This window comes from Pempheris klunzingeri, chromosome 3 (assembly GCF_042242105.1).
Source record: "Pempheris klunzingeri isolate RE-2024b chromosome 3, fPemKlu1.hap1, whole genome shotgun sequence".
NCBI lineage: Eukaryota > Metazoa > Chordata > Actinopteri > Acropomatiformes > Pempheridae > Pempheris > Pempheris klunzingeri.
The window spans coordinates 13,750,032-13,764,361 of NC_092014.1; the positions used below are offsets into that span (position 1 = coordinate 13,750,032).

The following is a 14,330-nucleotide window of genomic DNA, read 5'->3' on the forward strand; positions in this document are numbered from 1 at the left end:
ATATGGTTGGATTAACCTGTAAGGAGGTCCCTGCCTACATCATTCACCCACCACTCCTGTTCTCTGCCCTCTCACCTCCAAGTTCACACAGCAGACGATGCTGTGGGCTGCAGATCCCGGACATCTGTGCCACATTAATACTTGAACCCAGATCTTCTGTGTGGTAACTTTATTAAACACAGTTTTATTCAGGATTACGCACCATTTGGGGCTTGTGTCCAACAATTTACAAAACTTTTTTTCTATACCCACAGCCATGTCCACCTCCCGCAGCAGTTGGCCAATTAATGCTGAGCCATGAACGCGGGCAGGATTTGAACTACTCCCAAGTTCTCCTTTTTCATTCTTCCATCAGTTTTAATATATCCAATCGAGTGCAACAACACTGCTCAGCACATTTTGACTCACTATATCTTATTGAAAACATGTTTTACTTACGACATCTCAACTGTTCGGTAGAGGCCAATATTTCAAGAAAGGTGGGGTCTGTTCATAAAAAAACATTGATTTTTGTTATTAGTGCCCCAAGGAAATAAAATATATAAAGAATACATTTTTTCATTTTTTTTTCTTGGTGAGGAGGTTAAAAGGTTAATACCCCTCCTTTTAGTGTGGTCATTTGGAACGGCTATAAGCAGTTTTTTGTTTAGACTAGACTTCCTCTGACGGAGCATCATCGTACCACCTAGTTTGTTTGAAGCATACTGAGACCTTAAGTCCCCACAGGACTAGATAACAATGCAGGACCAGCCTTAGTGTTTGTCATTAATCAAATGACCTGGTGCTACAGGGGACCCTAGGCTTTGCCCATTTTGTAATCACAGCGAGATACCACCACACATATCACTTTAAAAGTCTAAATAGATACTTATGTGTGTTTAATGGAGCAAGTCAGACCATAAATATTTGACTGTGAGTTTGTAAATGAGTGCAAGGTAATGAGAAGTGATAGTTTGATGATTGAACGTTTAAGCAGTTTGTGTATCTCTTTGGAAAGCATCCGGATGTCTGAAGATGACCCTGAGTTAGTGCCTGTGAATTTATAGACACACTAGAGGCTGTTTTTTCACTTCTTTTTAGCTCATGACATAGTAGGTGTATAGACTAATGGGGAGACTTTTAGCTCCTGCATCCTCCAGCATTAATATTTAATATGATAATACTCCTCTCAGATAATCCTACGCCCACATGCACGTCGATCTAAAGCAGAAGCCAGAGAGAGTACACTCTACATTAGATTGATTTCCAGCCATAGATGGCTGTGGAAATGCTTGTTCGTGCCCTTCCCATGGGTGAGCTGTCTGCTGTGACCCCTTCACAGCTGCCCGGCAGCTGTAGCCTTGGACATCTCACCAATAGTGAGGTGCCCACTAGTAGCTTTATATGGTTCAAATACAGGACATGAAATAATAGCAGATCAATGATTGCTGGGTTATTTCATCCAGTCAAAATTAAGCCACACAGCTACCTGCTTATTTTAAATTACAACCTATGAAAAATAACCCAGAGCCCAGTATATGGGATGTAAGTGTTGTAAACTAAATGTTTATATGTGGTCTAACACATTCTCTGCAGTCAGTGCCTCAATGTAGAAAAAGATAGGATTTTTTCCCCCTCAGTTTGTCCTCATAGGCATCACTAACGCATCAGCAGTGTACGAGCATTTGAGTCATTCTTCTCAATAAAAATATTTGAAATCATATTTTAGGTCAAACAATGAATGTCAGAATGCTAAAAAAAAAGTTACTCTGAACCTTTAAAAAATATTATTTGATTTTTCAGCTTACAAGAAGACAAGAAGATTTTTTTTTGTATTGGTTAATCTAACACTTATGAACCCAGTGAATCATATAATCATTAAATCTGTAAAATATCAGAAAAAAATAATATAAGAATGTCCATTAAGTGTCGTGGTGTTGTGCGATCAAGAGTCCAAACCTTATGTGTAACCATTTTACAATCAAAACAGAGAAAGGCAGCAAATCTTCAACTGAGAAGCAATTAGAAGTTAATATTTGGCATTATTTGCTTATTAAAAAAATAAAATAAAACGACAAATCAAATCTAAAGATAGCTGCCGCTTAATTTTCTAATTAAATGATTAACCAATTATCATGTTTCATGTCTAACAGGCCTTCACCATTGAGCCTACCGGTGGAGCCGCCTGCTAGCCGGAACTCAGGGCTCAGTAGTTCCTACGTACAACAATACGTCATGACGTACCATTCAGGACAACAGTTCTCGCGAGAACAGACACCACTTGAATTTGAAAACAGGCGGCAGTGCTGCGAGAGGAAAACAGAAGAAAAGGTACATTTTAAAACCCCACAAGTTTAATTCTTCAATATAATATAATGTCTACATTAATAATTCGGTAAAAGATGATGTAAAGTGTCTCTAGGGAACTTAATCCCATACGATTTAGATAAACTATGTTGTTTTCCTGCTCGTCTTTCAGTGGGAGTTGGACTGAGGAGGGTCGACGTTAGCTAATGAGGCACCAGAGACCAACGGGCTGCTTCCGTGAGCTTTTAGTAAACACGGTGCAGACAAGAAAGCTTATTCTGTCTTATCCTCTCTTTCAGTTTGGTCTCCTGTTAAGGAAAGATGACCGCGGACAACGAAATAGACATTAAAGATGCGTTTCAGCGCGCTCAGAAGGGCCACAACAACAAGGCAAAGCTGGTGGCAAGCCTGAGGAGCCGCTACGACAAGGTGAGATCAGTGCGGAGGAAAGTGAAGCTGTCGTGTCCTCTCTACAGGGGCTAGTTTATGCTGTTGGACAGACCACACACACACACACACACACACACACACACACACACACACACACACACACACACACACACACGTGGTATAAACCCACGCGTGTAGTGTGTTTTCTAATCACTCTTCACAAAGGAACACAAAGGCAATATGAAAAGACACCAACAGGATTGAAAAGAAGTCAAAATGGGATGAAACAGAAGAATAAGACAGCCACAATGCAAGAGAAGATTTGACTAAACTGCCCTAAATATAACTGAATAAAGTTCAAGCCATAATTTGAAAGAACTTGTTGGAGTAGACCTTAAGTTTTTTTATACAAATATGTGGTGCATAGAAACTGAAAGCTGTTGTTTTTTTTTGCCTTGATCCTGAAGACAGTTAGAAACCTGAGAGGTCTGGATGGATTTTTACTTTACCGTCACTGATTATTCCTGAAACTGATGATGTGCTTTCACATATTTTCTTATCTTAAACCCAAACCATCATATCTCCTGGTTTCCTGTTTCCCTCCGTCAGCTTGAGGACAAGACGCTGTTCCACGATGAGTTTGTCCACTACCTGAAGTACGCCATGATTGTCTACAAGCGTGAACCTACAGTTGAAAATGTCATTGAGTTTGTCGCGAGGTTCGTCGCAAGTTTCCAGTCTCCGTCTAAAACGGGAGAGGGGGAGGAGCAGCAGGAGAAAGAAGAAGAGGAGGAGGAGGAGGAGGAAGAAGAAGAGGATGATGATCACCCATTTCTGAGTTTCATCTTCAACTTCCTGCTGGAGGTATAAACATTATGACATGACAAGTTCAATTCTGCTTGTTCAATATGTGCTAAATAATTACAAGAGGTCAGCTTTGTGTTAGATGTCTTTCAGAAAGCCCTTTTTAAGAAAGTGACCCAAATACTTTTCCTGCTTTAATGACAAAAACCCACTCCTCTTCCTGTATTGTTTGTTTGCCTCTCCCTCCCCAATTCTTTATCTGGCATCTCTTTTTCCACTTCTTCTCACCAAACTGTTGCCATTTTTTTTTTCTGCCTTCCTTTCTTCCCAGTCTCATAAAGCCAATAGCCATGCGGTGCGTTTCCGTGTGTGCCAGCTGATCAACAAGTTGCTGGGCAGCATGGCAGAGAATGCCCAGATAGACGACGACCTCTTTGATCACATCCACCAAGCCATGCTGGTGCGTGTCACTGACAAGTTCCCCAATGTGAGGATTCAGGCTGCTTTGGCCATGACGCGCCTGCAGCAGCCAAAGGATCCTGACTGTCCGACCATCAACGGTTTGTTTGACCAACTACACTCAAGAAAATGCAGAAATATAAAACATAAATATATTTTAAAGTTGTCGGTAACCTTTTGTTACAATACTTCCGTTTGTATAGAACAATATGTATAATATATTTCTGTTTGTCATTGGCCCTCTAATTTTTAAATGCTTGATTTCTTTCCACTGTTCAGCGTACATGTTGATTCTGGAGAATGATACAAACGCTGAGGTGCGACGTGCTGTTCTTTCCTGCATCGCAATGTCCCCTTGCACCCTCCCCAAAGTACTCAAACGCACTCGGGACATCAAAGAGAATGTCCGCAAGCTGGCCTACCAGGTGACCCCAGATACAGTTGAATAAAAATGATATAAATGCACAAAGTTGTTGTTTGCCTCAACTCCAAAATAACTTTCTGTCTTTGTTCTCTGTTTAAGGTTCTGGCCGACAAGGTTCACATTAAAGCTTTGACCATCGCACAGAGAGTCAGTCTGCTGCAGCAGGGCCTCCGTGACACCTCTGGTAGGGTGGGGGGGGATCTCTGTGTCTGTGACGTTGCATTTACACTGACTTTTACACAGATTTTTCCATCAAGTATATGTGCTTGCAGTAAGCAAGAAATAATCCATAAAAGCTGCAACAAATAAATATGTTTAGTATCGATTCATTAATCAGTCATTTTCTTGATTAGTTGTTTGGTCTCTGAAATGTCAAAAAGTCCACAACAGTTTCTAGGACTTAAGGTGGTGTCTTTAAAATTCAGGGTTTGTCCGTCTAGCAGTCCAAAACTCACCTATACAATGTTATAAAATAGAGAAGGGCAAATTCTCAAATTATTTTTTACCAGAAAAGTGAAAAATGACTGAATGATATAAGAAATAGTTGCTGTTTGTTTAGTCGATCAATCTACTGTTTCAGCTCCGATCCAATGTGTCTATTTAATATGTTCGACTGGCTTTGTGTGTTGTAGAAGCGGTGAAGGAGGTAGTCTGCTCCCGTCTGCTGCCGGCCTGGCTGCTGCGGTTGGACGGTAATGTCGTAGACCTGCTGCACAGGCTGGATGTAGAGAACTGTGCCCAAACAGCTCTGGACACTCTGAAGGCCATCTTTAAAGGCACGACCATCGAGGAACTGCTGCAGGCTGCCGCGGTTCAGCTCGACAACAGGTACACGTCACAACTCCGTCTCTCTGGCTCTCACACGTGAGATGATTAATAAAAGGTCTGAGAGTGGAGATTTTGTGTGTTTTCAACAGGAAGCTGATCCCCGTGGACACTCTGACCTGCGAGAATGTGCTTTACTGGAGAGCTCTGTGCGAGTTCATCAAGGCTAAAGGAGACGATGCTGATGAAATACTGGAGCAAGTGCTACCAGACGCTGCCACTTATGCCGACTACCTCTATGGGTGAGAGAAGAGACGGTTTGCTGGCTTACATTTGTAGTTTTCTTGCTGTCAGCTGTATATTTCACCCCCATAGCAGAGTCAATTCTGAGCCAGACAATTGATCATTCATTCTGTACACAACCTCTGACTGACCATCTCTCTCAGCTTTTCAGTCTGACAAACGAATAACTCTGTTAAATGCCACGATCTTATGAACAAATTTGAGAGTCACAACTCTCTCGTTCTTCGGCTCAGTGGGTGTGTGCTTTGTATTGTGTAAGTGCGGCTGCACTTTTTTTTTTTTTGTGCCGTTCTCGTGCGAAGAGCTCACTAGCCTTAGCGGTAGATCTGCCGAGCCTCGTGGAAGACTGTGCTCATGCGCAATGAGTTCGAGGGCAGAGTGAGCGCAGGTAGACAGACAAATAGGGAGGCATGCAGCTAATCATTTCAGACCGAATGACGACACTGATGGCTTTCAGACTTTTAGCAGAATTTCATCCAATATAACAAAAACCATTTCTAAAATAAGTTGCATATCCTGCCTTTAACTTCAGATAAAGTTTTGAATATATTTTAGCAGAACATGAGGAGTGAGGATTTCACTCCCTGTCGTTCACAGTTAGGGAGGGATCAAATAATGTATGTAATGTACAGTATGAACAGCAGGAATAATTACAGCAGCTTCAGTGTTCATATGAGCACCTGACTGTTTTAAGATGAGCTTTTGCTTTAACATAATTACTTTGTGATGTTGTGAGGGGATTTAACACAGTTGCCATCGTGACCATGTTGTTTCTCAGATACCTGAAGGCAGGTCCGGTGTTCTCAGAGGAGCTCTTCCTGTATGTGACTGTGTGGCTAACTCACTGCTTCTGTTCAACCTAACCCGGCTAGTTCTCTTAAAGTGTAGCATTTGTATAGAAAAAGACTTTCAGCAAGTGCAACACTTTGTGCTGATGCTCGGTGCTCTTGTAAGTCAGATGTTTTTTTATTTACATGATCAAAGCCAGATGCTTCAAAAGCCGCCGGGATTCAAGTTAACATGGCTCAGGGGCCCAACAGATTATATACTATGAAATTTGGCTGCACAGCTTCACACTCAAAATACTAAATTGCTCTTATTACACAGTAACACCTTTTGAATTTGTTGTATCTGTGCGCCATGTGCTGTCTTATGTTTTATTCTCATAGATCTAGAGACGGGTCCTCGCGATTGAGATTTAAAAAACGCTTTGAAGCCTTCTTTCATCTTCAAGTTAACAAACTGCACGTTACATACTGAATATGTTTTAGATGTGTTGCTCATAGTTTTATATGGACTTCACAATATTATTAGAGCGTTATGCTGCTTTACCTCCTGCCTGATGCATGTGATGCTTTAGTGTGAAATGCTCTGCAATTAAATTTGCTTTAACTGAGTGGCGCGCTTTTTATCTGCTCACAGAAAAAGTATTCATTTGTTTTGAGTAAGTCACCAGTTTAAAGTTTGTTTAAATCGCTCCGTGGCGAGCTGGTACGGCTGTGTGTAGCTGTGGCTTGTAGGTGGTGCTGATGCAGTGTGCTCCTACAGTGTGGCAGTTTTTCATCTAATATGATTGTTATGTGATTCTGGTACCTGCTGTCACAGAGTGTGTAGCTGCATTATCTAATCTGACTGCGCTCTAAGAGCTGTTACCTCTGACTGTTGTAGGTATCTGAAGGCTGTGCCTCTGCTGTCGGAGGAGCAGAGGGCTGACTTTAACCAGCTGGAGCTGGTCATGACCAAGGAGTTCATCTCCCAACAGCTCATACATCTCATCGGATGTCTGGACACCAACGAGGAGGGCGGCAGGTGAGACGAAGAGCAGAGTTGTATCGGTAAAATGATAAACAGATGGTCGAATAAACGCAGTGCAAGGGGAAAGATCCGGTAACGACTTCATCTTAAAAGCGAGTGGGGAAAGTATTGAAGAGAAAGAGGGAGGGATGGGTAGACTGTAGGTTTGGATGCACGACCTGTAACACGGAGGACACTAACAAGAGTAGCTAAATGTTGAAAGTATGTCAGACCGTTTAATTTATCGATTGCTGTCGGGCTGAGAAATTCAACAAATATGATCAAAACTGTCTCCAAATTAGGTTGCATACCCTGCCTTTAAGTGAGGAGAGGAGATATATTACTAGTTGTCATTTATGCAGCCACGAAGAGCAGGTGGTGAGACTTGTGAGAGGCATGGTTGGGATTGTATGAGATTTTGGGGAAAGCACTGGTAGGTAGTAGAAATCATTTTGAGAGAGGAAAAAAGTCTTAGAACTAAAGTCAGGAAACTACTGTTTGATTAATGCTCACTGATTAATTGTTTTGTTGGTAAATTGTCTGAAAATAGTTTAAATCGCCAATCATACTTTTCCCCAGCCCAATGCGATGCCCTTAGATCTCATTTTGTTCCAACAAAACTTTAAAACCGAAAGACATTCAGTGCATTATCATACTTGACTGATGAAAAGCAGCAAATGTTCACACTGAAGAAACTGGAATTAGTGAATAGTCTGTGTCTTTGTTTGGAAGAAAGACTGACACAGAACTTTAAAATGGAGTAGAGCTTGTTTCAGCAGGAGTTTTGTCCAAAGTGCCTCGCTGTTAATGTTGTGTGCTGGGATGAATGGATGAACACGTTAATGGAGCCTCTGCAGTATGTTTTGTCTTAATCTCTATGCAGCTGTGTTTATCTCTGTTTCTGTGATGAACTGGCTGTGAAAACAAGGCTCCCTCTGGGATAATTAAGTCTAAATCGAAATGTTTCAGATTTAACTTGTTTAAGTGAAGGACTTCATTGACTGTGAACTGGTTGGTTTGTTAAATCTCCTGTGAAATGTTGCTGATTGTTGCAGCTATTTGTTTAAACATGAGATTAAGAGAATGTATGTTCATTTAGTTTGCTAAGAGATCTCCAGAGTCTCATTTTGTTTTGCTTGGCAAACGTCTTAATTTTGTCCAGTTCTGCTAAATGTTATCAGCTTTTTTTTCTTTATTCAGACTTATTATGGTGAATGTTTTTGTAGGAAGCGCGTGTTGGCAGTCCTGCAGGAGATGTTGGCTCTTCCACAGACTCCCTCCTCCCTTGTCTCCTTTCTCACTGAGAAACTCCTCGCCCTCATTCCTGATGACCACAGACGCATACAGACCGTAAGTCACATTTGTACTTTTCCACTGCTGCAAATTCAGTGTTCATTAAATCCAGGCTGTGCAATCTCGTCCGCACACAAGAGGAAATGCATACATCAGTGCTTCATAAATTCAGTTGACAGACCAATTAGGCCGAAATGAAAATATAAAAGTTGGGGGAGTGATTGTGCTGATGGAAGGATGAATTAAACTGTCCGCTGAAACTAAAGCTCTTTTGTTCGAGATGTTACAAAATGAAGCAGATTTTCCATTCGAGGGCGCTGTCATTACCACGGAGATTGATGTCTAAAATGAGCCGGCTTTGTGTTACACAGGTGGCAGAAATCATCTCCGACCTGAGGGAGCCAATCATGGAGGCCTCTCGGCCAGTGGATGAGAACGAGAGCCGTCGGCAGCAGGTCCAGGTGGGGAACACTCGTGGTTTTTGGACGGATGAAGCCACATATTGGCACATTACTACTTTTCATTTGCTCGAAAAGTTAAAATCATTCCATGGCCAAAGAGGTTGATTGCCTCAAGGAGATTTCCAGGTTTACCATGTTATGAATTATTTAAATAAATTTACCTATTTATGGTTTATTGTATGATTGAGATAACTAACAAACTATCTGATTATCTTATCATCTGTTTTTCTTTGCTCTGTTTACATTCCCTGTCTGTCTATTTCTATTTGTACAGATGGTTTGTATTTGGAGGCAAAGCATGTTTAACTGGTAGGCTGGAAGGTGCACATCATGTATGACTATCTAGTCTTTTTCCTGGTCCATCCATGTCTAGTAGTTTCCCCTCTTATTTATCTAAACTAATTGAACCTCAGTGAAAGAGGGATTGCTCACAGCTTCTGGCTTCAGACATGATCGTCAATCCATCTTTCCATCTTTCAACAAGCGCTAAAAGTATCTAATATCTATATCAGCTCCCGATCCTAGTTCAGGTGTTATGTGCTCCTGTTCTCTCTCTCACTTTTTCAGTCAATAAAATGGCCTCTAGAGGGTTGTAACCTGTCTCAGAGCCTCAGCTGTTGTTGTTTTTCCTGTAAGCGGAGGTGCAGTCGCCCGTCTAAACAACCCAGGATCCCCTGGAGTGGATATCAGCAAAGGAATGACTATTGTGTTTATGTCCCCCACCTCTCTTTCGTTCCCTCCTCCCCTCCAGCTGGCAGAGGTGAAGGTGCGCATCTTGGAGGCCAAGCAAACCCTGGAGGACTGTATCGCCGCACAGGAGTTCAGCCGTGCTGCAGAGCTGAAGGACTCCATAACAGAGCTCGAGAACCGCAGGAACCAGATCATCCAGGAAATCTCAGAGATCAACCAGCCGGTTGACAAAGAGATCCGCACTGAGAAGGTACGCAACCACACATTATGCACGGTGTCTGTGTCTTTACATGTCCATTTAGTTTAATTTTACCCTGCAGAGTTAAGGGAGTAAAACGTCTCACTGTGTTTGTTTGCTGTTTTTTCAGACTGACCCGGAGACTCTTCTGAGGTGTCTGACAATGTGTGCCGAGCTGCTGAAGCAGATGAGCATCAAAACACGAATTGGTCCAACAATAAGCGCCTTAATATCCTCACTGGTATAAACACACTGTGCACACGCCATCATATAGGCCACTAATGTTACTGTAGATGTACAGGTCACACTAGATCCTTCACAGACCAGGAGTCCTTCAGGTGAACACGGCGTGTAGAACTGTTTCACATCTCTTTTCTTTAAATGTCAATGTTCCCCCATCTGATTTGGCAGCAAAATATGATGCGTTAAATCATCAGCCCTAAAGCAGATCCTGATCCGACTCATGGACATGGAATAATAATAATTAGAATAATAATGACCTCACTGACAGGTCGGTGTCAAAGTGAATGGTGTCTTAAAGTTTTGGAAATATATCCAGACATATATAGTGGTGGTGCTTGCAGACTTGTTTATCTCAAAAGACTGGACTATGGGTCTTGGTGGTGGTCTGCACTCTCCAAGAGGTCGTCTGGTTAAGTGGAATATGATGCAGATTAACGCTTTGGAACCCTTAGTACAAACTCTTGTTTTTGTCATCTCATGTTGAGAAACATTTGTGGAGGTTTGAAGCAAAGAAAAAAAATCAGTAACGCTTGTCTGATGTCGCTATTTTCCTCCCCCTCTGTCAGGTCCTGCCCAGTATAGCAAATGCTCACCCTGCTGTCCGTAATATGGCCGTGGTGTGCTTGGGAACATGCACCCTGCACAGCAAGGAGCTGGCCAAAACCCACATAGTCCTGCTGCTACAGGTAAGGCTGTACACACGTGTTTCATCTGCCTACATGTCAAAACATGCTACATGTTAAACAGTCAGTTCTGCTAAATTACACGAAAAACGTTTTCATATTGAATCCCTCTGTTGTGCTCGTGTGTGTGTGTGTGTGTGTGTGTGTGTGTGTGTCAGATTGCCCAGCTGGATGAGGTAAAGATTCGGATCAGTGCCCTGCGGGCCATCATCGACCTGCTGTTGCTTTTCGGCTTCCAGCTGCTCTCTGAAACAGCTGCCACTCAGACAGCCCCCCCCTCGCAATCACCTGACAGACAGGAGGAGGACGTACCAGCGACTGAGGAGAAGGGAGACGCACCAGAGGACACGGCACAGAGCGCACTCATGATGCTTTCAGAGTTCCTGGACAGTGAGGTGAGGTTAAGGCTAAACAGAAGTACGTGGCTAGTTTTCCTGGATGAGGACGGCGGAAGTTTTCATTGAGTTATCTGTGCATGTTCCACATTTCAGGTGTCTGACCTGCGTACAGAAACAGCGGAGGGCCTGGCCAAACTAATTTACACTGGACGGATCTCCAGTGCCAAGATGCTCTCCCGCCTGGTGTTACTGTGGTACAATCCTGTCACTGAGGACGACACCCGACTACGGCACTGCCTCGGCGTCTTCTTCCAGCTCTACGCCCGCGAGAGCAGGTCACACATGCACGAATACACAAGCAAACAATGAGCTACCTGGTTAGTTATATAATAATATAATATATAATTTAAATGGAGTGTATCTTTTTGTGCATTAGGGTCCACCAGGAGGTTGTGGAGGAGAGTTTCCTGCCGACGGTTCGAACCCTGATGAATGCCCCGGCCACCTCTCCACTGGCTGAGGTGGATATTAACAATGTGGTTGAGCTGCTTGTTGAGCTGACCCGACCAAGTGCACTTATCAAGCCCTCAACAAACACCGAGGTAAGAAACATCCACTGTGAGCTCTCAAAACCCTCAGTGATCAATCTGGCTTGTCTCCATTGAGAAATTCCTTTTTTAGTGTTTGTGTTTTTATGGCCTCTCTGAGCTTTTCATCATATTGCTTCCTTCCCACAAATGCATATTAATTTCTTCAACGCAGGCGAAGCTTCAGTTCACTGTTTAAGTAAATTATTTCTAAAAGGCTCAAATTGATAACAGCTCAATGTGGCAAAAAACGATATGAATTTGAGTGCACACGTCTTGCGTACGTCTGTAGGAGGTGTGTGTCCATGACTACTTGGCGGTGCGTATGTGTGGGGAGATGCTGAAGGACCCCACAGCGCCTGAGGTGCGTCTCTATGCCAAGACTCTGAGCAACCTGGAGCTCAGCAGAGACGAGACTGTCAGGAAGGACCTGCAGACGCTGCTGCAGCAGCTTGTACAGGTAAATACAGATACAAGAAGATCAAAGAGGTGCAGCGATATTTAACCCACACACAGGTGTCGCAGACCTTTTTAAATGTTTTGGAAATGTCCCTATACAGCATGATCCTTGAATTTAACTCAAGAGATCCCTGACAGTGATGGCTACTAAACATCCTGGTGCAGTCATGTGACCCAGTGTCCCAGTGTTTGTGTTCCCAGGACACCATTTCAAAAATGGTGGTCTGCCTGATTAACACCTGTGACACAACTAGCTGATTTTAAAAAGCTGTTATTAAAAAGTACGTTTCAAACAATTTAACAATTCTAATACTGTCCTAGATTACAATTAACCTGTCCTGAACGTATTTTATGAAAAAGTTGATATGAAACAACTTTGAAAAATAATGCTGTGACATATATTTAACATTTTAGATCTTGGACAGTAGGGGTAGTATCTCAAAAATAAGTTTAGAAATGTTTTCCTTGTGGTCCGTTTAGTCTTTTTTTTTTATATCTGTAGTACTTAAAGGAGAAAAGGGTCCGGGTTCTTATGGCTGAAGAGTCTCACCATGCTGGCAGCGCTGTGAAGTCATACTGAAGCATAGTGACCAAATTTCATGGCAATCCATCCATTTCACTTAAAATCACAACTTGGTTCACATGTGGCGCTAGAGGAAAAGTCAGCAGGATTCATGAGTGGTGGTTATTAATGTCTGTACAAAATGTCATGGCTTTACATTGAACCATTGATGAGACATTTGAGTCTGGACCAGTGTAGCTAATGTGGCTCATTGACACACAGCGACTTGCACGGTTTCACGCATCTATGAATCTGCCTCTTCAAAGGCCTAATGTTCCATCTCTCCTCCTTCTGTTCAGGTGGTGAAAGATCGTGTCTGTCTCCGTGCTCTGGAGAAGATGATTTGTCAGCTGGTGGTCTCTAAAGAGCAGGCCGAGCTCCTCGACGCCAGCGCGCTACAACCACTGGATGTCAATGCAGACGGTACACATGCAGTCACAGTGACACCTGACATCCTGCTGAGCATCCCAAACAAATGTTACCTCTCCTGTGCCTGTGTCTAACTAGATTTACTCTGCCCATGTTTATGTCAGCTCCTCCTGTAAAAGGATTGTGCCTCATTACCAGAATGTTGCTAAAGCGATTAAAAACGCCTCACTCCATCCTGTTGGGTGTATGTCAAGGCGAGAATACAGCTAGCAGAGGGAGGAACTGCACAAATATGAATTTTAGTCTGCTATGTTTCCACAGAGACTGCCATTTCAGATGATCCTAAATCTGCCAAGAGAGCCAAAAGAGGTAATGCAGGTTCTGTATACTCGTCTGTAACTGCAGTTGTTCATGATGACGCTGTATATTTAGAGCTCTTCTCGTTTGTGTGCACAGGTCAGAGGAAAGTCTGCGCAGCAAAAGGGGGCAGAAAGCTGAGCAGGAGGGCGGAGTCATCAGAGGAGAGGTATGTAATGGTTTCCCTTCAGATGTGTATGTAGGTCTGAGTGTGTGACTTTATACCACCACCGCTGTGTTTTCTCATTCATTTTGCTCTCTTTTCTTCCCTTTTTTGTTTTGGCTCCAGCGATGGAGAAAATGTTCCAGAGTCGGTTCCTGCGGTGCGTCCCTCACGGAGGGCCAAGACTGCAGCTCTAGAGAGGACGAAGCTGGACCTCAACACCCTCATCAACCAAGAGGCCAATGTGTCGTAGAAGTTGGGCTATTCTTAAGTACTCCAGTCTAATATAATTCACAAATACTCCTTTTAATGTGGAGCCATTTACTGTTCTTATGTAGTAAAACTGACCTCAGTGAATGTGACATCTGAGCCCAACCTAATGGGATTGCCTCTTAATATGTACTCATCTTTCCTCTTTAGCTTTACTTGTTCAAGTCCTGTCATTTTAATCATTAAAGTGAAATGTATCAAAGTTTGTCCTCCTTTCATTATCATCGCAAAACTAGATCAGTAGCCATTTTCCGTGGATGAAAGCTGAAAATCCAGCATTTCACAATAAAGCAATTTCTTCTTAAAAATCCATAAGAACCTTTATGTGCCTTTTATAGCTGTGGAAACTGCATGGGTTGCTTTTTTACATTTCACTGTCTACTATAAATGAT

The 14,330-nt window shown here is 42.7% G+C and overlaps 1 protein-coding gene across 1 annotated transcript; it reads left to right on the forward strand.

The window, feature by feature from the left end:
- Positions 1–2,259: 2,259 nt before the first annotated feature.
- Positions 2,260–14,158, forward strand: ncapg (non-SMC condensin I complex, subunit G). The gene is made up of 22 exons (XM_070827505.1): positions 2,260–2,310; positions 2,586–2,715; positions 3,286–3,540; positions 3,812–4,040; positions 4,219–4,364; positions 4,463–4,547; positions 4,996–5,191; positions 5,281–5,430; positions 7,100–7,240; positions 8,452–8,575; positions 8,890–8,979; positions 9,731–9,919; positions 10,038–10,148; positions 10,717–10,836; positions 10,992–11,228; positions 11,325–11,506; positions 11,608–11,773; positions 12,051–12,218; positions 13,079–13,202; positions 13,470–13,517; positions 13,605–13,674; positions 13,795–14,158. Exons 2-22 carry the CDS (start codon positions 2,608–2,610, stop codon positions 13,919–13,921), a joined length of 3,066 nt encoding a protein of 1,021 aa, XP_070683606.1. The 5' UTR covers positions 2,260–2,310; positions 2,586–2,607; the 3' UTR covers positions 13,922–14,158.
- Positions 14,159–14,330: the final 172 nt, after the last annotated feature.